Raw genomic sequence first — 23,575 nt, 5'->3', positions numbered from 1 at the left:
TCAGGAAACATTCCTTATTTTTAAGTACCTAACCTCGCCTGTCACAGGAAGGAGAGGTAGGACAGGGGAATTAATAATCAAAATTGCGATTTTTTTTCCCATCCTTTTTATGTATCAAAAATATTCCTGTATATTTTGACTTGAATATTCACATATTTTAAATTAACTTTTTTATGACATTTTTCCTGAATACTTCAGAATGTTTCCAGAGTTTTATGCTGTTCCTTCTCTTAAAACTAGGAATGAAATTGCATTGAACTTGGACAGCTTGCTTGTATCTATATGTTGCATTTCAAACCTTCCAAATGTTGAAGACTTTTATAATTGAGTACTATTAATTTGATGTTTGAAAGGGTTTCAGATTTAACCAATCTCCAGGACTAAGTTACTTCAATAAAGTTCAGCAAGTTATCCTGAATGTTAACTGACAACCTGTACAGTTTCTAGAAATAATTTTTGTGATTCTGTCTGATGCAGTTCTGTGTCTCTTCCTAAGTTAGCTTACTTAAGCTTTGTCCCAGTCAAGGACTTGAGCACAAAATCTAGGTGGCGTTTCGGTACAGTGCCACATAGAGCACACCAGTTTTGGAGGTCAAAGTCCCAAAGCTCCATTTCATGAAAGAGCATTGTCCCTGGTGATTCAGTGTAACTGAAAAAGATTATGTGATCATTATCATATTTGTTTGTGGGTCCTTTCAACTGGCCTGCTACCTTACTTGTATTATAATGGTGAATAAATTTCAAAAGTATTTCATTGGCTGTAAAGCTCTTCCTCAAATGTTGAAAAGTGCTATATATAAAAAAAATCTTTCTTCATCTTTTAGTTGTGCATAGGTCTTGGGTTGTTAGTGGACATTTGAAATTTATCTGATATTTTGGTGGTGAAGTTAAAGTAGTTGAGAGCAGCATGTCCATTAAACTTCTGTGGTGTTATTTAAGTTGCTTTAATATTTTGCTTTCGATATAATCTGCATTGTTTTTGTGTGATTTTTTTTCCTTCTGAGTTCCATGAAAACATATAAAGAAAATTAAATCAGACTTGATATACACTTTTGAGTAGCATGGCAATAAAATTGATCAGCTCAATGTTTCCTAAAAATGTTAATGTTGCCAAGTCCCCAAATCCAAAATTTTCAAGACTCCCATCCACTGGATTTTACTTAAACTTAGATTTTCTAGTTGACAAAAAAAATTGTCAGCACATGTTTGAAGTTGAAGTTTAGATCTCACTTAGAGCCTTTAGATACAGGTCTGTTTCAAGGCTTGGTATTCAAATGTAATTTTACTTTTATTTTAAAGAGAAGCAGAGAGATAGATGAAAACTTGTGGCCCTGCTATTTGAAGGTCACAGCTACCAATAGTAAAACAATTAAATTTGGGGATGAGTAAGAGGCTAGTCTTGGATAACCACTGATCAAAGGGCTGAAGGAGATCACAAAGGCAGGGAACGGTGAAGGAGGAAGATGAAAACAATGAGGGTTTTAAGAACACAAAAATTTCCACAAATTCAAGATTGAACATTCTACTTTACAAATTGAACCACAATGTGTCCTCAAAATAATCAGAATTCTACAATTTGGAATGAAATGATGTCACGTCCTTGTAGTTTGGCTGCTTGAGTTCACAGATGTAACCTAATAATAAACAGCATTACATTAATTAATATAAGCATTGATTAGATATTCCAAGTGGTAATGCAAATTTTAGCAAGTTTCCCCCAAAGTTTGGATATCATCAATGAAGAGCTCAGAGGATTTCAGACATGAACTTGGATCAGATTGTCTCTTAAACTTTAGAAATGCATTTTGTCATTTTATAGGATGATTAAATTCTTGAATACTATACAACTAGGCCACCAATTTATTTTTTTATATAGTACTCAAATTTCAGAAGCAAAATCCTTTTGATCAGACACATTTATTTTGATGAGCATCAGGATAGGTGCCAAGGGCAATAGAAGGATGACACATGATTCTGTTGTAATAGAATCACTTGATTTAAAAAAAAGAAATGGAAGCAGTCTTGACATGCAGAAATTACTTTCCATTTCCAACTACAATGTTCTTATTAGTGTTATTTTTAATGTAAGAATCTGAATTTTTAGAAAATAATTTTGCTTAATTAACACATCCAACCTGATTAAATTTTTTTGGGTGTGTTTACAGAGGAACACAGGATGCAATCATGAAGAATCTGCGACGTGCGGAAAGATTACTGGAGGACATCCACACAATGAAGGTATTGGGTTGTACACATAAACACAAGAAAGTTAGGAGCACCTGATCCCTCCAGCCTGCCCTGCCATTCAGTATGATAATGGCTGAATCTCTCAGGCCTCAACTCATCTTCTGTGCTGGTTCCCCATTGCCCTGATTTCCCTGACCTTCTCAAAAATGTATCTCCCTCCTCTTTAAATGCCTCAAATGATCTAGCCTACACCTTCCAGGTGAGAGAATTCCAGAGATTCACTACACTTTATGTAGAAAAGCCCTGTTGCCTCAACCAGTGAGCCAGGAGCAGTTTAGTATTATGATTGCTCAAATGTTTATTTGAGGGTGCTCAATAAATAAATTTGTTGTAAAAGTAAGTTTTCAGAATAATTGTTGAAGTTGTTCAGATGTGAAGGATTTTTAAAATGTGCTTTAAAAACTACATGTAATTAACAAGTATCCTTCACTCTTAGATGGCATCATCATTACTTGTGTCACCTACATTTTCTTGGTCTCCACTTTAAACTGACATTCCCTTTGTTCTTTACACCATTCCAACTCTGCAACTTCAAACACTTGTTTTCTCACTTCTCCAGTTATGATGAAGTGTCATTGAGTTGAAATGTTAACTCTGTTTCTCTCTCCACACATGCTACTTGATCTGTAGCTCCAGCTTTTTCCTGTTTTTTTGAGTAAAAAGTACACCTCATTTCAATCATTTCTGGAATGTTAAAAATTCCGGTCTTGTATTTGTGCCATTTTCCTTTTCAGTAGTTGGTGCCGTGCATATCAAAGGAAGAAGACCATTTAAATTCCATTGTCAACAGTCCAAAATATGCACATTGTAAGACTTTGCACTTGCAACTTTAAATTTTTGGGAATAGTAAATACCATACGAGAAGTGATGTACTGTTTGAGTCACTGAGTCATACAGCACAGCAACGGGCCCTTTTTCCCACCATATCTGTGTTGGCCATCAAGTACCTATTTTCGAGTTCCTGTTTTCCAACATTCAGCCCATGCCTTCTATGCCATAGTGTTTGAAATGCCTATCTAAACATTGCGAGAGTACATGCCTCTGCACCTCCTCAGGCAGTGCATTCCAGATTTCAACTGCCCTTAAGTCTGGAACATGTGGAAAGGATAACCTCATACTCTGCATTCTGCCAATATAACAAATTCCTGCAATGTTATCTCCTTTTTCTCTTATGTTCTCAAAGTAGCTGTAATGAGGTGGCCTCTTGAACAGCATTAGTTCTGTACTAGCATTACAATTTAAGGAATGTTATATGGAAGTTTATTGGATTACTATTTGGTTTCATTTTCATTTGGTTGTTAATTAGTTTTAGCATTGCCATATTTCAAAAGAAATTTTTTTTAGAATCATCCAAAACTAAACAGTCTTAACAGTATCTGCAAAAGTGCATGTTTCCAGGCATATCTATCTCATACTCTTTTTCTCCCTTTCCAGTTCCACCCTTTCTTCCATTCACCTTTGTCACTGTACCAAGCAACATTTAGTACATCTATACTGCGTATAGAATCATGGAAATTGATAGCACAGAAGGTGACTCTTCAACCTATCTTATCCACGCCACTCTAACAAAGAGCTGGTTAGGCTAGCCTCACTTTCCAACTCCTGGCACAAAGCACTTCAATTGTTCATCCAGGCACTTTTGAAATGCGACAGGCATTTCCACCTTTCCAGAGAGTGGGTTTCAGACCACCTGTGCATACGGACTTCCAGTCACGAAAACACCTGTCTACTCAATAATGCTTGTCCTCGTGAGCCAATTTTTGATCTAACTTCCCAGTTTGTCATGTATCTCATGGGCTTTTATGTTTTGTCACCTATCTTGCTAAAGTATATTGGAGATTTGCTGCTTATGTTTGAAAGCATCTTAAACAGCTTCCAGCTGTATGTAATGCAAAAGTTAGGAATTGATAAGTGCAGGGAATTGGTGTGAATGACTTCATTTTAAGGACTTGATCTGGAGCTTACTGTCTGTAAAAGTGCTGGAAGCACAGTCAATCACAGTTTTCAAAAGGGAATTAAATAAGCAATTGACCGAAAATATTTTTTCAGGGCTACAGGGAATGGGACTGAATAGAATCAGCATGGATTCGATGAACTGAATGGCTTCCTCTTGTAACTTAATAATTCTAGAATCTTATGACCACATTCAATGTAGTACTCTTCATTAAACCAAAGGTGTTACCTCTTCAGTAGATTCAGTCAAGTTAGTCAGATGTGTATCCTTGGTCCTCTTATATCTGTGCTAACTGTCCTTAATTAAATTGTGACTATCTATATGATGACTTGGACTGATGCTCAGTATTTTTTCCAATTGGTCTTTTTATTTTTTTAAATAGAGTCATAGAATAACATAGCATGGAAACAGACCCTTCCGCCCAACTCATCCATGCTGCCCAGGATACCGATCTAAGCTAGTCCCATTTGCCTGCATTTGGCTCCTATCCCTCTAACCTTTCCTATCCATGTGCGAGTTTAACTGTCTTTTAAATGCTGTTATTGTACCTGCCTCAATTACTTCCTCTGGCATTTTGTTCCATATACACACCATCGTCTACATGAAGAAGTTGCCCCTCAGGTCCCCTTTAAATCTTTCCTACTCATCTTAAACCTGTGCTCTCTAGTTTTTGATTCCCTTTTTCTGGGAAAAAGACTGCATGCGTTCACCCTACCTATGTCCCTCAAGATTTTATACACCTCTATAAGGTCACCACTCAGTCTCCTAGTCTCCAAGGAATAAAGCCCTAGTTTGCTCATTCTCTCCCTACATCTCAGGCCCTCCAGTCCTGGCAACATTCTTGAAAATCTTCTTGGCGCTCTTCCCATGTTAATGGTGTGTTTCCTATGACAGAGAGGGTATTATACCTGCCTCACCCACTTCCTCTGGAATGGCAGGGGCTGGGGGGTGTGGGGGGGAGAAGTTTATAAAATTACGAGAGGCATAGATAGTGCAGAGAGCTGATACCTTTTTCCCAGAGTTGAAATGTCTCATACAAGAGGATAGGCATTTAAGGTGAGGGGGGAAAGTTCAAAGATGTGCGGGGCAAGTTTTTTTTACACAGAGAGTGGTGGGTGTCTGGAATGTGCTTCCAGGGGTATTGATGGAGGCAGATACAGTAGAAGTGTTTAAGAGGCTCTTAGATAGGCACATGAATATGCAGAGAATGGAGGGATATGGACCATGTGCAGGCAGAAGGGATTAGTGTAATTAGGCATTAAATTAGTTTGACACAACAATATGGGCCGAAGGGCCTGTTCCTGTGCTGTACTGTTCTGTGTTCTATGGCATGGTAATCAAAACTGTATACAGTACTCCAGGTGCGGCCTCACCTAAGTCATGTAGAACTGAACATAGTGTCCCAGCCCCTAAATTCAATTCCCTGACTGATGAAGGCCAGTATGCCAAAAGCCATCTTCGCCACCCTATCTACCAGTGCAGTCACTTTTAGGGAAATATGTACCTGTACTCCTAGGTCCCTCTGTTCTACAACACACCCCATGGCCCTACCATTCACTGTATAAGTCCTACCCTGGTTTGACTTCCCAAAATGCAACATCTCGCACTTATTTGGGTTGAATGCCGTTTGCCAATCCTCTGCCCACTTACCGAGCTAATCAAGATCCCCTTGTAGTTTTTGATTAACTTCTTCACTGTCTACAATACCACTTATTTTAGTGTCATCCGCAAACTTACTAACCATGTGTTGTACGTTTTGGTCCAAATCGTTTATACAAATCAGGAACAATGATGGGCCCAGCACTGACAACTGTGGCACACCACTCGTCACTGACCTCCAGTCTGAAAAGCAACCTTTCACCATGACCACCTGCTTCCTACCATCAAGCCAATTATGTATTCACTTAGCTAGCGCTCCCTAGATGCAACAATCTAACCTTCCAGACTACCCTTCCCATGGTATAGTGGACAGTGAAGAAGATTATCAAAAATTACAGAGGGATTTTGATCAACTGGGTAAGTGGGCTGAGAAATGGCAAATGGAGTTTAATTTAGATAAGTGTCAGGTGTTGCACTTTGGAAAGTCAAACCAAGATAAGACTTTCACAGTGAACGGCAGGGCCCTGGGGAGTGTTGTAGAACAGAGGGACCTTGGAATTCAGGTACATGGTTCCCTGAAAATAGAGTCACAGGTAGACAGAGTGGTGAAGAAGGCTTCTGGCACTCTGCCCTTCATCAGTTAGGGCATTAAGTACAGAAGCTGGGAGGTTATGGTGCGGTTGTACAAGACCCTTGTTCAAGATTACCATTCTGGTTTCTAATGAGATATATTTTTGCCTTTATTTTCTTTTCCTTTACTTACTTAAAATACATATTTGGATTTTTTTAAAAAATTGTCTCCAGTATCTTCATCTTCCTAGTTTCTTTGTTAACTTCACTCTGCACTTTCCTTACTCCTCAGTGGTACAAAGGTATCGGTGCCTGTCAGAACCTTCCTTTTTCTTTGTCCTTCCTATTCTGTATGCTCTTAAACATCCAGGGAAAGTGCAAGGGATTAGGGAGTTGGGTCAGTGGTCAAGATTTGAGAGTCCCATTCTTTTAATTGGGAATCTATTTCCACAGAACCCTTACTGTCTCTTCCTCGAATGTCTCACGTTGCTTTGACACTGATTTAATTTCAAGTAGCTCATTACAGTCTATTTTTGCTGAATCATAGCTCAGCCTGGTAAACTTGGCATGACTCCAAAAGTTAACCTTTGTCTTTTTCCAAATTTTCTGCTAGTATGTCTAAACCTGGTTTAAAACTGTTTCAGATTGGTAGTTCATTTAGTTTTAAACTAAAGACTCGTGCAGCTTTTATAAATGGTTAAGAAAAAGCATTGTTAAACATTTTGGCCTTATCAAGCGGTGTGTATTACTTTTGCTATATTTACACATTGAGAGAGAGATTATAGAGCAATGTTGGTCTTACCAGAATGTACTGCTGAATAATCTCTCTTTAAAGAAAACATTAAAAAGTACTGGTATACAATTTAACTTTGATATAAATTTGAAGAAACTAATTGATAAATCAAGCTGAGAATAACATAGAACATTACAGCACAGTACAGGCTCTTTGGCCTACGATGTTGTGCTGACATTGTATCCTGCTCTAATATCTATCTGACCCTTCCCTCCCACATAGCCCTCCATTTTTCTATCATTCATATGTCTATCTAAGAGACTCTTAAATGTGCTTAATGTATCTGCCCCCACAGCCTCTGCAGGCAGTGCGTTCTACGCACCCACCACTCTGTGTAAAAAAAAAACTTACCCTGACATCCCCCTTATACCTTCCTCCAGTCACCTTGAAATGATGCCCCCTCATGTTCGCCATTTTTGCTCTGGGAAAAAGTCTCTGACTGTCCACTTGATCTATGCCTCTTATCATCTTGTACACCTCTATCAAGTCACATCTCATCCTCTTCTCCAAAGAGAAAAGCCCTAGGTCACTCAACCTATCTTCATAAGACATGCTCTCCAATCCAGGCAGCATCCTGGTAAATCCTTCCGTTCATATAAAGTTATTCTCAGCTTGACTTATCAATTAGTTTCTTCAAATTATATCAAAGTTAAATTGTATACCAGTACTTTTTAATGTTTTCTATAAAGTCAGATTATTCAGCAGTACATTCTGGTAAGACCAACATTGCTCTAAAGTCATGTTGCCTTGTTCAAAATTAATGTGCAATTCCATTGTAAATACATGCATGAGTCTCCCACTCATCAGACCTTGAATATGTGCACTATTATTCCAAATTCTTCCCCCATCTTAAAATGACAACATTCTATTAGTTTAAAAAAATGTACAATTATGAGTGGTTTATAGTGAGTAATAAGGGTGTAGTTTGATAGCAAGGTTCTGACAACCTAAACCATGAAACTAAAACCTGAGTGTTTTTAACATTATAGACATTTAAGGTTAGGTTCCAGCCTAACTTCTGCTTTTCTCTGATGGCTTTATTTGGTTCAGTAAATATGGTAGTCCCAAAGAAGTAAAATTATCACTGGCCATAAACACTTGTACCACTCAGATATTCAATAAATCCAAATTCAGGCAAGTAAAATACATTGTCCTTGTTTTCAGTTCATGCTCACCTGAATGCTGAACTGTGTTCAACATGCAGTTTGACAGAAACTGAAATAGACCACTTTGAGCCCGCTGTGCAATTGTAGGCTGCAGCATACCATTTATCAAATTTTATTTCCTGCTTTTTCTCCATTTTCTAAGTATGTGTCTATTCATCAATTGACTCAATTGGTTGCTTCAGTTGCCTTTGTATTCATGACAATCTAAGACAAAAACTTGACATCCTCATGAACCATTGTATTAGAGAGCTTTTTCTTGATTCACCTTCATGGAATAGCTTAAATTCTAAGATAAATACGATTATAATGAATTCCCCTTTTAGAGGGAAGAGTCATCTTCTATTTACTTGGGACTTCACATCTACATTAGTTAATGTCTCATAGGGATCAACCTCTCACTCCTTTATCTCCTTTATTAAATGGGATCAATTTTAACTCCCCAGCTGAGACTTGGCCAAAACAACAACCAGCTCACTTGAGAGTCATTAGGACCCTTAACAAATCATCAGAAAATGGCTACACAGCAATTGAAATCAGAGGCAGGTTTATTATCACTGACTTGTGTGTCATGAAATTTGTTGTTTTGTGGCAGCAGTACCGTGCAGAGGCATGAGGTTACTATAAATTACAAAATAAATAAATAGTACAAAACAAAAGGGAATAACGAAGTAGTGTTCATAGCTTCATGGACCATTCAGAAATCTGATGGTAGAGGGGAAGAAGCTGTTCCTAAATCACTGACTGTAGGTCTTCAGGCTCCTGTACCACCTCCGCGATGGAAGCAACGAGAAGAGGGCATGTCCCAGATGGTAGGGGTCCTTAGTGATGGATGCTGCCCTCTTGAGGCACTGTCTCTTGAAGATGTCCTTGATGGTGGGGAGAGTCGTGCCTGTGACGGAGCTCGTTGAATCTACAACCCACTGCGGCCTGTTGCGATCCCGTGCATTGGAGCCTCCGTACCAGGCTGTGATGCAACCAGTCAGAATGGTCTCCACTGTACATCTATAGAAATTTGCAGGAGTCTTTGGTGACGTACCAGATCTCCTCAAACTCCTACCCAGAGGCTGCTGCCATGGATCAGGATGGATGGTATAGGCACTAAGATATTAGTATTAGGAACCATCTGTCCTGATCCACATTCTGGGTTTTGGGTTACTTTGGACCTTTCCCTCAAAGTTTTAAGGCACATGCCCCTTTGTCGCATTCACCAACCTGATGAACTTTTTCACAAAGCGATACATCTTTACTGAGGTGGTGGCACCCAAAAGAAGTACAGTATTGCAAATGAATTCATTGTAATTATGGTCTGGTTAAGGATCCAAGTATTCAAGTTGCAAATGGAAAAATGATGTTGGAACTCTAAAATAAAAACAGAATGCTAGGAACACTCAGCAGATCAGGGAACATCTGTGGTAATGTGGGCAGACTTTTCAAATTGGTGATTTTGCATCACATGGAAGAAAACAATTAATTTTTTTTGGTCAGATATATAAAATTATGAGAGGCACAGACAGGGTAGACGGTCAGGAATCCTTTTCCAAAACGGAAATGTCAAATACTAGAGGGCATGGGTTTAAGGTGAGAGGGGGAAAGTTTAAAGCAGATATACGAGGTAAGTTTTTACATAGAGGGTGGTAGATACCTGAAACGTGCTGCCAGGGGAGGTGGTAGCAGCAGTTACCATAGCACCATTTAAGAAACATTTGGACAGACACATGAACAGGCAAGGAATAGAGGGATATGAAGGCAGATGGGATTTGTTTAGGTTGGCATGGTAGTCGGCACAGACGTTGTGGGCCAAAAACGCTGTTCCTGTGCTGTTATGTTATACATTCTATTTTTATTTCAGAACTGGCTTTTTAATCATTGTATCCACTTCTGAATTGAATTGTATTGATTTATCTAATTGAACCAAAAATATACTTATTCATCCACTTGTTAATGTTTCTCCATTTATACTATATTTTCTCAGGTAGTGATTATATACTTTAACTTTGTCATAGTACATAACAGTACAGTATTGCAAATGAAATCTATTAACAACCAGTAGTCAATTTTTACCTCATTACAAAATTCCAGGGGTAGTTTGAATGATACCCAACCAATTCCCTGTAAGGATCATCCAAATTAGTTACTTTAGTTTCAAGCATATGTTGTGATTTGTTCAGATCCCCTACTCAGAATTTGTGTTGAACAGATAGTTATTTAAAGTCACAAAGCTCTAGTTACTGTTCAGTGAAATTTACCAATCTGTCTCTCTTCAAGTTAAAGAGTTTGATATGTGAAGCCTTTGAAGAGAGGTCAGTGGTCTGCAAACTCCTAAAAATAATTACGATAATACTATTGACACTTAATCAGTGGAATTTTAGATATTAAAGGAATTGAGGAATATATGGTTAGGGTAGGAAAGTGGTACTGAAATCAAAGATCAGTCATGATCTTATTGAATTGTGGAGCAGGCACAAAGGGCCACATTGCCTGCTCCTGCTTCTATTTCTTACATTCTTAGACCTCAATTTAATGTATATTTATGGATTTAGCAGAAACAACATTTTTTAGGAAATTTGTCAGTATCATGCCACAAAGTCTGCAGCAATTCATGAAGATGGCTCACCACCATGTATTCAAGATAATGAGGCACAGGCAACAAATGGATTTTTTGCAAGAATCTCCACCCACTTCCTGTTCTTTTGAACATCACCACCGATACCCACCCACCCAAAACACTTAATTCTGGTTAGAAACCAGGGTCAAGTGTTTTGGCCAATTTGACTCTTTTACATAGTACTGAGGGAGTGCTGGGTTGCTATGTTAAGGAAGAAAAGTTAAACAGTGGTCTTGGCTTTTCTCTCAAAAAAAAGGATACAATGGCATTATTTCAAACAAGTATTGGGGATAATTCCCTATTTCCTCAACCAATATGGTATAAATAGATTATTGTCATGAACTTGCAACATTTTGTGATTCTGGCTATGTCAACTACTAGTTTTTCTAAATCAATAATTTTATATTAATAATACTTCATTCAAAATGCATGAGTCAGTTCCAATATACTGCTCGCCATCATGACAGCTACTCCCCTCTTTCAGCACAAAGCAAACTAAGGTAGTTATGAGTACTGTTAAAAGATGCATTTATACTAGATTACATTGGTTCAAGTACTCTGACGATGTCTTCCATTTTGGCTGTCAATAAGCATTTGTTTTGCAGTCTTAAAATTACTGATGATTGGATTGCATTTTATAGAAATAAAAAGAAAATGGATCTGGCAGTGAATATTTGCCAATTAGTCCTTATTTCCTGTTAATTTAGAAGGTAAAAGGGCCATTAGGCCAAAAATCTCCTCACTTTCTACTTTATTACACTGATATAGTTTCTCATCATAAATATTTGATCATTTTACTTAGCAGAAATGAATTTATCTGTCTCTCAAATTCATGTCACTTGTTTTAACTCCCAACCCTTTGGGGAGAAAAATTGTATTCAAGTTTTCTTATTCTTACCTTCCTAATCCATGCCTAGCATTCTGTACCATTTGAAATCTTCATGTTGATTTAACCATCTGGGATAAGCTTTGTTAGACTCTCATAATGCTTAATTTGTTGCATCAGTTTTTTTGGAAAAAAAATAATTTTTCTCCTGCCTATTCATTTTGGCACAAACATGTAAAAGAAACCTAATTTCCTTCAGCTGGTGATTCCAAAAGAAAATTTTACAGAAGTCTAAACAATACAACTGGGTAAATTCTTTTACTTTATTTAACGGAAAGCAATGATGAAAACTAAAATGATTCATGGGAACACTATGACCTACCTTTTTGTTTTCTCTTTGAAATCTGGTGTTTATGATGGCAAGACAGAGAGGACGTCCAGTGGTTAGAAAAGAACATCGAGTTTCACAAATATTATCATATTTACTAATAAAAGGCAGATTACCCTTTTTTATATATATAAGAAAATCAGTTAATTATTCTTGTCCTTTTGGCATAGCAGTTCTGAGACCTATTTTTGTCACTAAGTTATTTTCCAGAAGATAGCAAGTAGCCACATGACACAGTTGAAAATGGTTCACAGCTACTGGAGTCCAAAATTCAGGAATGCTGGCATTGGGTGTAAAACCAATCCTGCAAATGTGGAAAACATTGGAGAAAAATTTGGCATGGGAGCAACAGAACCGCCACAGGAGAGGAACAAAACTGACTACAACATTGGGACAAAGTTACCAGAGCATTATGGTAATATTGTGAGAAAAAAATAAGCAACATCTATAGATCTTGATTGTTTATTTCATAATTGGCAATAATTATTAAATATTGTCAACTGCATTAAAATATTGAATAATTTATAAGATAGTGGGGAAAAATTGTTTCTTGGATTGTAGGACTGTACATACTTAAATATTCATTATTGGGGTGTGAACAGACCGATTTGAGTCATTTCAGTTATGCTAGATAAGAAGGATTTTGAACCAGTAGTAATGAGAGAAATTGAGATGGTATTTGACATGGAGGTAAACTTTCACATGCTGTCCTTGTTGTTCTGGTTGTAGAGGTTGCAAGTATGGCAAATGCAATAATTTGATATTTAATTGCAGTGGGTGAATTTTGTAAATGATACACTGCTGTCGCAGTGTGTAGTAGAGGGCAGGTGGAAATGCGCTGATAAAGCGAGTTTCTTTTTCTTGGGTGGCATCTAGATCTTTAAGTATTGGTTCATGTGCATCCATCAAGCAAGCAAGTGGAGAATATTCTATTACACTTCTGGCATTTGCCTTGTTGGGGAGGTGGGGTGTGTGGGGAATGGACAAGTTCAGGAAATAACATGAGTGCCTCATCATGCATTAGTGTAGTTGTGAGTTTCTGGTGATCTCCTAGTATTGGAGGATTTAATGGTGAAAATGCAATTGAAAGTCATGGAGATGCTCACTTATTGCTGTTGGTCATTGCCTGACACTTTCATAATATGAATGTTACTTGCCAGTTTTCAGCTCATGCTTGGACATTGTCCAGGTATTTCCGCATGTAGATGTGGGCTGCTTCACTATCTGAAAAATTGAACCAAATACAGAATTTATCAGCCAACAGCTTCTCTCTGATCTGGTATTGTATAGAAAATCATTAATGAAACAGCTTAATATAGTTTGTCCTTGGGCACAACCTTAAGGAAGTGTCCTGGCAACTAAGATGATTTCCCTCTAATAAACGCAACTATCTTCCTTTGTGCCAAGTATAATTCTAGCTACCCTGGGGCCTTCCCTCTGATTCTTATTGACTTCAATTTTGCTAGACTGCACTGTCCCATCTTCAGTTTGACGTGATCTTTTATAAGAAAAAACATTCTTATTTCACATCTAGATTTAAATTCCAAAGCCAAGTGATTATGGCAGATCTAAAACAGAGTGCTAGCACGCAGGTCACTTTGCTTGATTGCTTTCCTGATGATTTTTTTCATCACCTTTGCAATTATTGAGAATCAGCTGCTGGGACGATAATTGCTCTTGTTGGGTTTGGCCAGCTTTTCTTGATGTGTCATATTCTGAGCATTTTGCTATATTGCGGGGTAAAGAACAAAGCTGGAGCTTGACGAAATACAAAGCTGGTTCTGAGACAAATCTTTCTACAGCTTGATGTTGGAACCAGTAATCATTGCTACATTCAGCCATTTATTGAAGTTCCTTTGGGTGAATCAAGTTAGCTGAAGGTTGGTGTCTGTCATGGTGGAATCTTCAGGAGAAAGCCAAAAAAACTTTTCAGCTTAGTATGTTTGACTGAAGTTGTTTGTTAATATTTTAGCTTTGCCCTTCAGATTTGGCTGGTTCTGCTGTCATTATAGTTGTGCATCCTTCACTTTCCTCTGTCCATTAGTTGCATTAACAACTACCATTATTTGTGACAGTACTGCTGGCCTTTCATCTGAATCATTGGTAATGGGGTCACTTAGCTGTGTATATAGCTTTGATGATTTATCAAGCATGAAGTCTGTGTTACAGCTTAAAGTATGCTTGCTGCTGCTCCAGGCATGCTTTTACACACGCTTCATTGAACCAGAGTTGCTCATTGGTGTTATCTTGCTGTAACCCTGTCTACCTATTATGCATTGAAGCAGTAAATGGTCCCAATATTATACTCAACCTCCAAAACTCAATGTTTCCTGATGCATTTAAATAATGTTTCCCTGAAGTTAGATGGCAGGCTGCTTTCAGAAATCCAGTTAGATTATTTTATTTTGTAAATTATGACCTTAAACACTCTTCTACTAGCACAAACCACCATTATAAATGCAATGAAATTAAAATTAATTTGCTCTGAATTGGAAAGCATTGGCATTAAGAGTCTTCAGCAGTTAAGATGCAGTTAATCTGCTAACTGGGTGAAGATATAACATCGGCAATGCACAGTTTAAAATATTATTTCCTTAATTATGGAAATGTTTTACAAGTGAATCATTCTGAAGTGTTCTAGCACAAGCAAGGTAGAATAATCAGTATATTAAAGAAATTGGCCCTTGTAGCATTGAGTAATGCTTGTTGTACTCTTGGCCAGACGGTAAAGCAAGCACATTTAGAATGAAGTTCCAAGGCACAGGAAACCCATCACCCCCACTTCAAAGTATCTTTTGGCTCCTCCATTAAGGCACATTCTGTCCTCCTCAACCCCTACTGTTATTTTCTTCACAGTCATTCTTCCCCCCCCCCATTCATCATTTATTCATTCCTTCCTCTTTTTGTCTACCTTCCCTCATTTTCCCCCTCCTTTGCCATATCTCTGCCTTTTTCCTTCCCCTTTTGTAATTAAAGCCAAATAAAGATTTTATTTTTGATTCAAAATCAATGCCACATGAAGCAGAATTTGTTTAATGCAAGTGTAGTGCAATTGTAAGAGTTGGAATTTTAGCTAAAGGGCAATGATTACCAGTGAATTACCAGAAGTCTGTGTAATTCTTTGACATTTTTACCAGCAAATGTTTCACAATCTTACTATGAAATTTAAAATTAATCTTAGGGAGTGGACTCCTACCTCATTAAAACCATGTCTGGTTTTGCACTTTGTTTAAAAACCTGGCTATCTCATGGGATTCCCTGTAATTTTTTTACCAGTGGGTTGAACTATGTGGTTGAAATAGTTCAGAGGTTGATGGGCTGAAGTAATAAATTTCTAGACAATGAAAGTGTGTTTTGTTTAGAAACCTTTCCAGAGTAAATTTAATTTAAATCCTTTGAGGTTTGACCTTTTCTGTGTTAGGTAGTAAATTATTTTAATATTGTAAAAGTTGGAATCCAAGCTAGGGGAAACCTGAAAGATGCCAATGAATTTATTTTTAAGTATTTATTCTTTCTACATTTCTGAATTTGATTTGGTGAACCTCTTCATTCCTGTTCACTGCATGATTAGTGAGAAAGCTTCAGCAGAGTTCTAGAAGAGGTATATTCCGTTTAATTTGTTTTTTTTTCTGAAGGTTCTATAGGAGGGGCGGGTATTATATTGCTGACCAAAATTTCCACTACTCAAGGACAAGTTACAATAATTGAGGGATCGCTTGAGGAAAAGTATCTTCCTTCAACCCAGTAAAAATCTTAAGCGTGATGAAAGGTTTCAATAAGGCAAATATCAATAGTTTGTTGCAACCCACACAAAATGCTGGAGGAACTCAGCAGGTCAGGCAGCATCTATGGAGGGAAATAAACAGTCGACGTTTTGGGTCGACCCTTCATCAGGACTGGAAAGGAAGAGGGCAGAAGCCAGAATAAAAAGATAGGGAGAGGGGGAGGAGCACAAACTGGCAGGTGATAGGTGAGTCCAGGTGAGAGCGGCTAGGTGGGTGGGGGAGGGGGGATGAAAGGGAATGATGTGAGAAGCTGGGAGATAATAGGTAGAAGAGGCAAAGGGCTGAAGAAGAAGAAATCCAATAGGAGAGGACAGTAGACCAGGGGGAGAAAAGGGAAGGAGTTGAGAAACCAGGGGGAGTTGATGGCAGGTCGTGAGGGTGGGGGAGGGGGCCACAGGAATGAGGGAAAGCAAAGGATGGGGGGGGGGGGGGAAACAGAGGGGAGTGGTTACCAGAAGTTAGAGAAATCGATGTTGATGGTGTCAGGTTGGAGACGACCAAGACAGAATATTGTTGTTCCTCCAACCTGCATCAGGCCTCAAAATGGCAGTAGAGGAGGCCATGGATAGACATGTCAGTATGGGAATGGAAAGTGGAATTGAAGTGGCTGGCCATCGGGAGATCCTGGCTGTTGCGGCGGATGAAACGAAGGTGCCCAACAAAGCGGTCACCCAATCTGCTTCGGGTCTCACCGATGTAGAGGAGGCCACCCCAGAAGCACTGGATGACATCCTCAGATTCGCAGGTGAAGCACCGCCTCACCTGGAAGGACTGCCTAGGGCCCTGAATGGTGGTGAGGGAGGAGGTGTAGAGGCAGGTGTTACACTTAGCACGGTTGCAGGGATAAGTGCCGGGAGGGTGATCGATAGGGAGGGACGAGTGGACAAGGGAGTCTCAGAGAGAGTGATCCCTGCGGAAGGGAGGTGGAGGGCAGATGTGCCTGGTGGTGGGATCCCATAGGAGATGACAGAAGTCGCGGAGAATGATGTGTTGGATGCAGAGGCTCATGGGGTAGTAGCTGAGGACAAGTAGCTTGTTTCTGTGGTGAGGACAATAGTTTATTTCTGTGGCTGTTAATGTGATAATGAGACGGAACAAGTTTAAAATAATCAGCAAGTCTTCCTACAGAACATGAGACCATTCAGCCCTCATAGACTGTATTCTGTTTATTCCAACTCCCACCCACTATCGTTTACCAGATCAGTGCAAGGATTTTGTTTTCGAGCATGTATTCAGTTCTTTTTTGAGATTTACTAATGCATTTGCTTATCTCCCTTTGAGATAATGCACCATTGCATCTTGCCCCATTCTCATCTTATTCACAGATTTAAAGGCTAGAAGTAAGGTTCTTTACATATAATACACGTGACTCCAGACCCACAGCGATGTGGTTGACTCTTAACTGTCCTCTGAAAACGGCCTAATGAGCCATTCAGTTGTAATAAACCGCTAGGAAGCCACAAGGAAACAAAATGGTACGGATCACCCAAAATTGTCTGAGACACTGGAAACGACAACGGCAAAAACTGCCCTGTCGACAGTGTAGAGTCCTCCGTACCAATGTTTAGGGGCTTCTGCCAAAACTGGCTGAGCTGTTTCACAGACTAATCAAGCAGCAGCCTGACGTGGTCATACTGACAGAATCATACCTTAGAGGCAATATTCCAGGCACCACCATCTCCATCCCTGGCTATGTCCTATCCCACTTGCAGCACAGACCCAGCAGAGGTGGCAGTATGGTGGAATACAGTCAGGAGGGAACTGCTCTGGGAGTCTTCAAATCCCATGAAATCCCGTAGCATTGTTAAAACTTGGTCAAGGAAACATCATGCTGATTACCACCTACCATTCCTCCTCGGCTGATGAATCAATGCTACTCCATGTAGAATATCACTTGGAAGCAGTATTGAGAGTGGCAAAAGCACAGAATTGTACTCTGAGTGGGGGGCATCAACAAATACCTTGGTAGCACCACTACTGACTAAGCTAGCTGAATGCTATGGATGTTGGTGCTGGATTGGGTCTGTGGCAAGTGGTAAGGGAACCAATGAGGGAAAAAGCTACCTGATCTCACCCTCGCCACATCAGGGTAAAAGTGAAAGCTGAAGCGTTTGTGAGAATCTTCAGCCAGAAGTGCTGAGTTGATGATCCATCCTCCAGTGGTCCCCAGCATGATCGATGGTCTTCAGCCATTTCGATGCACTCCACGTGATATCAAGAAATGGCTAAAGGCATTGAATACGTTAAAGGTAATGAGCCCTGAGAACGTTCTGGCAATGGTACTGAAGACTTGTGCTCTAGAACTTGCCGTGCCCTTGGTCAAGCCGTTCCAGTGAAACTTCAACACTGGCATCTACCCAACAATGTGGAAAATTGCCCAGGTATGTTCTATTCACAAGAAGCAGGACAAATCCAACCCGGCTAAGTACTGTCCCCATTAGTCTGCTCTCATCATTAGCAAAATGACGGAAGGGATAATCGACAGTGGTATCAAGTGGCACCTGCTTAGCCACAACCCGCTCACAGGAGCTCAGTTTGGGTTCCGCAGAAGTCACGGCTCCTGACGTCATTACAGTCTTGGTCCCAACATGGACAAAAGAGATGAACTCCAGAGGTGAAATGAGACTAACTCCCCTTGACATCAAGGCAGCATTTGATTGGGTATCGCATCAAAGAGCCCTTGATGAATTAGAGTCACTGGGAATCAGAGGGAAAACCCTCTGCAGGTTGGAATCATACCTAGCACACAGGAAGATAGTTGTGATGGTTGAGCCACAGGACAACTCTGCAGGAATACCCCAGGGTCGTGTCCTAGGCCCAGCTATCATCTGCTGCTTCATCAATGGCTTTCCTTCAATCGAAGGTCAGAAGTAGGGATGTTTGCTGATGATTGCTCAAGGTTCAGCACCATTTGCATCTCCTCACACAACGAAGCAGTCCATATCCTAATGCAGCAAAACTTAGACAATATCCATGCCTGAGTGTTGATGTGTGGCACAAATGTTGCTTACCACCCAAGTGCTAAGCAATAACAATATACCCCAAGAGAAAATCCAGCTTCCACCCCCTGGCATTACCATCACAAACACATTCCACCCCCCCCCCCCCCCCCCCCCCCCCCCCCCCCACTATCAATATCTTGGTGGTTACCGTTGACCAGAGACTGAACTGGAGTAGCTTTAAACACACTGTGGCTACAAGAGCGGGTCAGAGGCTAGGAATCCTGTGGCAAGTCACTTGCCTCCTTATTCCCCAAAGCCTGTCCACCATCTACATGGCTCAAGTTAGGAGTGTGATGGAATACTTTCCACTTCCCTGGAAGAAGCTCAACACTGTACATAATATGGCAGCCTGCTTGACAACCAATCCACAACCAATCTCTCCCCTTACAAGCAACACACAGTAGCAGTACTTTGTACCATCTACAGGATGCGCTGCAGCAATTCACCAAGACTCCTAGGATAGCACCTTTCAAACCCACAACTTCTACCTGCTAGAAGGAAAAGGGTAGCAAAAGCAGAAGAACAGTGCCACCTAGAAGTTGCCCTCCGTGCCACACACCACATCCTGATTTAGAAATATATTGCCATTCTTTCTCTGTTGCTGGGACAAAATCCTGGATGAGACTAACTCCCCTTGACATCAATGCTAACAGCATCGTGGATATACCCACACCCCAAACACTGCAGCAGTTCAAGAAGACAGCTCACCACCACCTTCTCAAGTGCAATTTGGGGTAGGCAATTAAATGCTGGCTTTGCCTGTGAAGCTCAAATCCTTTGAATGAATTTTAAGAAAATGTAGAATTCTCTCCCACAAGCTGTTGAAGATTTTGCCAATTGTCAAGTTGCTGTAAAAGAAGGGATGTTAAAATTTATGGGAAAACACAAGGATAAATGTGTTCTTTCTGAATTATCAATGATTCCAATTACTTTTCCAGTATGTGGAGTTTTGGTACTATGAAAAAGAAAAAAAAAAGTGGTTTTCATGTAGATCTCTCAAATTGCTTCATAGAGAAATGTTCTTTTGAACTACAGTTGCTATTATTTTATAGGTATAAACAGTCTGTTTTTACAATGAGATCCTGCATGAAGTTTTTAAATAAGTCACTAGTTCATGTGTATTGGTGTTGTTAGTTGACTTGTCTTCATTTCATTGACATTGAGCGATGCAGCACTCTCATTATTGCCCTGAAATGATTGAGCCATGCATTGTGGTTGAACCCAAAATCATCTGACTCATAGGTATGAATGCTTCTTTTGAGCCAAGGCAGGAGTCTAAAAAGATGATTTTGAACTTAGTCCCTGCACTGGCTCTCTAAAGTAGTTCCATGTTCCATACCCATTTTCTTAAAGGAATGTTAGGTCCTTTGCCTTATCAGTAACTGTTTCAGATGATAAGGAGCAAATAGAAGTTGAAAGATGCAAAGCAGTGCAATTAGATCTGAGGAAGAATAGGGAACAGATTTATGTCATGGTCATAACATGGAAAAGTGGACTAATCAGGAAGCAATGAAAAACTCAGACCATGAACCAGTGAGAAGTGAAATAGAGTTTGGAATTGTGGAAAATGATTCACACTTGTATTATTTTCCTTTTGCTTGTTTTCCACCTCCAGTCTGCATTTGCACAATGCAGGTAATCAGGAGCTGACTTTGTGACACATTTTCTATGTGATAAACTTACAATTAAGTTTGTGTCTGTCTCTGGCCACCTGACTGCTAGATGTTTGTAATATTGAGATGCAGCATTGCTTCCACTCAAACAAAGAATGCTATTAAGATATAGGGCTAGCCTACTAAAACTAGAAGCTCCCTTCAGTGATGCAGTTATTGGAAATTCACTGTATATGGACATTTTTGGCATGGATCTGTTACCCTTTTTCCCTTTTGGGTAGTATCAGAATGTTTATAAAAAATGTCATCAAACACAACTTTATTTAGGGTTGTGACCCTTGTAGAATACTACTGAAATACTGCAGATCATACCTTCCACAAATCAAGTAACAGATCAAAGAATACATGTAAGAAACTATAAGTGACGATCAATTATCCTGAATACAATTTCTTTCCATGCTTTGCTATCACTGGTAATTCTTCCTCCTTTCTGGAGGCTGGTGAGCTTGTCAAGTAAATTTAACAAATAAATCAAAACACTACAGATGCTGGAAATCTGAAATAAAAACAACAAAAAAGGCACTGGTAACTTTCAGTAGGCCAGGTAGCATTTGTGGAAAGAGAAACAGTTAATGGTTCAGGTCCAAGACCCTATGTTTGGTTCATGAATTATAGTTACATCTGTGAAAGGAAAATGGTTAACTAAAAATTAATGCTTTGTTTTACATAAACATATGCTTGTTTAGTACAATGTCTCTATGTTCCAGTATTCCTATGTAATGAAAGCAACTACGTTCAAATGTACCTAGTGAGTTACAATCTTTGGTATATAATAGTGTAGTTGTTCCTGGCATATTATGCATCCTCGATTGAAATTACACTCCTACTGGCAGTTGAGCCTTCCAGCTACTATGAAACTAAGTTTTGGAATTCCCTCCTTTAAGATGCTCTTTAAAAGTTAACTTCTTAACCAAGTTTTTGTTCATCTGCTCTAATATCTCCTTATGGACCAATGTCAATTATAGTTTGACAGTACTCTGCAATGTAGCTAGAAATGCATTACTACATTACATGTATATTTTTGTTGTTGTCAATCAGCTGAGCTTGGATGTTTCTCGACCACACCACAACAGGTAAAGACATTTGCTTCACCTTGCTTTCATTGCACTCTTAATAATCAATTACAGTAACATTGGCAGTTTGCCTGATCTTTTCATGGGGAAGTGATGCATTATGCAGGCTTATTTGGTAAAAGTAGCTTGCATTGGTACTGTTACCCACTGGTCTTTCATTCCATTTATGACAGTGAAGTGATACTCATTAAAATTTAAGTGGGAAATAGTTAAAGATTTTAAGCTGTTTCAATAAGGCAGTAGTTTCAATTTTCTCATGGTATGCTGCTTGTTATGCAAAGTATAATAAAATACACATCTTTTGACCATAGCAATTCATTCAATACTAAAATTAACATGAGCCTACACACAAAATTGGTATATAGCTGGCAATCTCAAAAAACCATGACTGACAAAATTGAAAAATAACAGGTTAGAACAGCTGGGAATGCGCTGCTGAGAGTTGGGTTAAAAAGCAATTGAATACTGTGGTATACATCTGGCCCTGCCAGCACCTGATCTTACAAGCCTTGATGTTAATTCAAAGTGACAAAGTTAAAAGAAACATTTACACTTCCTACCAACAATTTCCCTTGTGCTAGGCAGGAAAATAGATGCTAAAAGAAACAAAAAATGCAGAGTTAAATTAAAACTACTTTGATATTTCTGCTGATTTTTTCATACGTGAATAAAAGTAGAGTTCAGAATATGCAACACTTAAAGATTTCTAGCTTCAAAGAATCTTCAGTGGTTAAGAATAAATCATTGCCTGGTGATATTTGAACAATGTTGTATGTTTTTTAACTGGTTCACAGTTAGATGAATATATAGGTCATCTTTGGGGCAGATGTACAGCTGCCATGCAGTCTTGGGAACATTTTGTTTACCAAGTGCTCTTGATCAAGTTGAGGTTTGGCATGATATTTAGAAAGTATGAACAATGATGGGAAATGATTAATCTGTTTAAAGATAATGCAGTATTCCACATAAAATATGACCACCTCCAGCAAATGAAGTTGCAACTCTTCCTGGAATTCTTTGAGTAATGTGGCATTTGGAAATCCTTGCTTTGCTGTACGTGGTGGTTGACAGCAGTTAAGAATTTTAGCAACGTGGATATAGGAATAAGGTTAATTGGTTGCAGAACCAGTTTTACTGTTGGAACAGTATATTCTACTCGGAGCACAATTGAATTCATTGCATGAATTCTGAAAACTCTCTTATTGTCTTTTTCATATCTAAGAGCAGAAAATTAACAATATTAGCACCCTACAGTTGTTTGTACTTAACCAAAATAAGAGGTCAAAAACAGTTGAAATGCTCTTGTTAAAAAATCTGCCATTTACAGCACTGTGTTTTTTGGCTGAGCAAGAAGTCCGTTGGGAGAGATATTCTGTTTATCTTTTTCTTGCAGAGTAGTAGTGTGGAGTTTTATTCTCTTACTGTAATGTGTATATATATATATAACTGTGGGCGGGGGGGTTATTATACATGTAGAGTATAGGTGTGGCTTTGTGATGGGCATTTTTCATTGGTATTGGTCTATTATTGTCACTTGTACTGAGGTACAGTGAAAAACTTGTCTGGCAGGTCAATTCATTCCACAGTGCAGTTACATTGAGTTAGTACAGAGTGCATTGATGTAGTACAGGTAAAAACAATAACAGTACAGAGTAAAGTGTAACAGCTACAGAGAAAGTGCAGTGCAGTAAGGTGCAAAGTCACAGCAAGGTAGATCATGAAGTCATAGTCCATCTCATTGTATAAGGGAACCGTTCAGTAGTCTTATCACAGTGGGGTAGAAGCTGTCCTTAAGTCTGGTGGTACGTGCCCTCAGGCTCCTGTATCTTCTACCCGCTGGAAGAGGAGAGAAGAGAGAATGTCCTGGGTGGGTGGGGTCTTTGATTATGCTGGC

General features: G+C 39.1%; 1 protein-coding gene across 2 annotated transcripts in view; it reads left to right on the top strand.

Annotated features, from left to right (window-relative positions):
* Positions 1 to 23,575, top strand: part of srfbp1 (serum response factor binding protein 1) — a 146,338-nt gene that overhangs the window by 54,956 nt on the left and 67,807 nt on the right. For both annotated transcript variants that reach the window (XM_052019875.1, XM_052019876.1), the window contains one exon: positions 2,166 to 2,238. In XM_052019875.1, coding sequence (XP_051875835.1) covers positions 2,166 to 2,238 — 73 coding nt within the window. The remainder of the gene's footprint in view (positions 1 to 2,165; positions 2,239 to 23,575) is intronic.

Source organism: Pristis pectinata, chromosome 7, assembly GCF_009764475.1.
Source record: "Pristis pectinata isolate sPriPec2 chromosome 7, sPriPec2.1.pri, whole genome shotgun sequence".
Taxonomy (NCBI): Eukaryota; Metazoa; Chordata; class Chondrichthyes; order Rhinopristiformes; family Pristidae; genus Pristis; species Pristis pectinata.
Note: the sequence above shows the minus strand (reverse complement) of the source record. Positions and strands in the feature narration are given on the sequence as shown.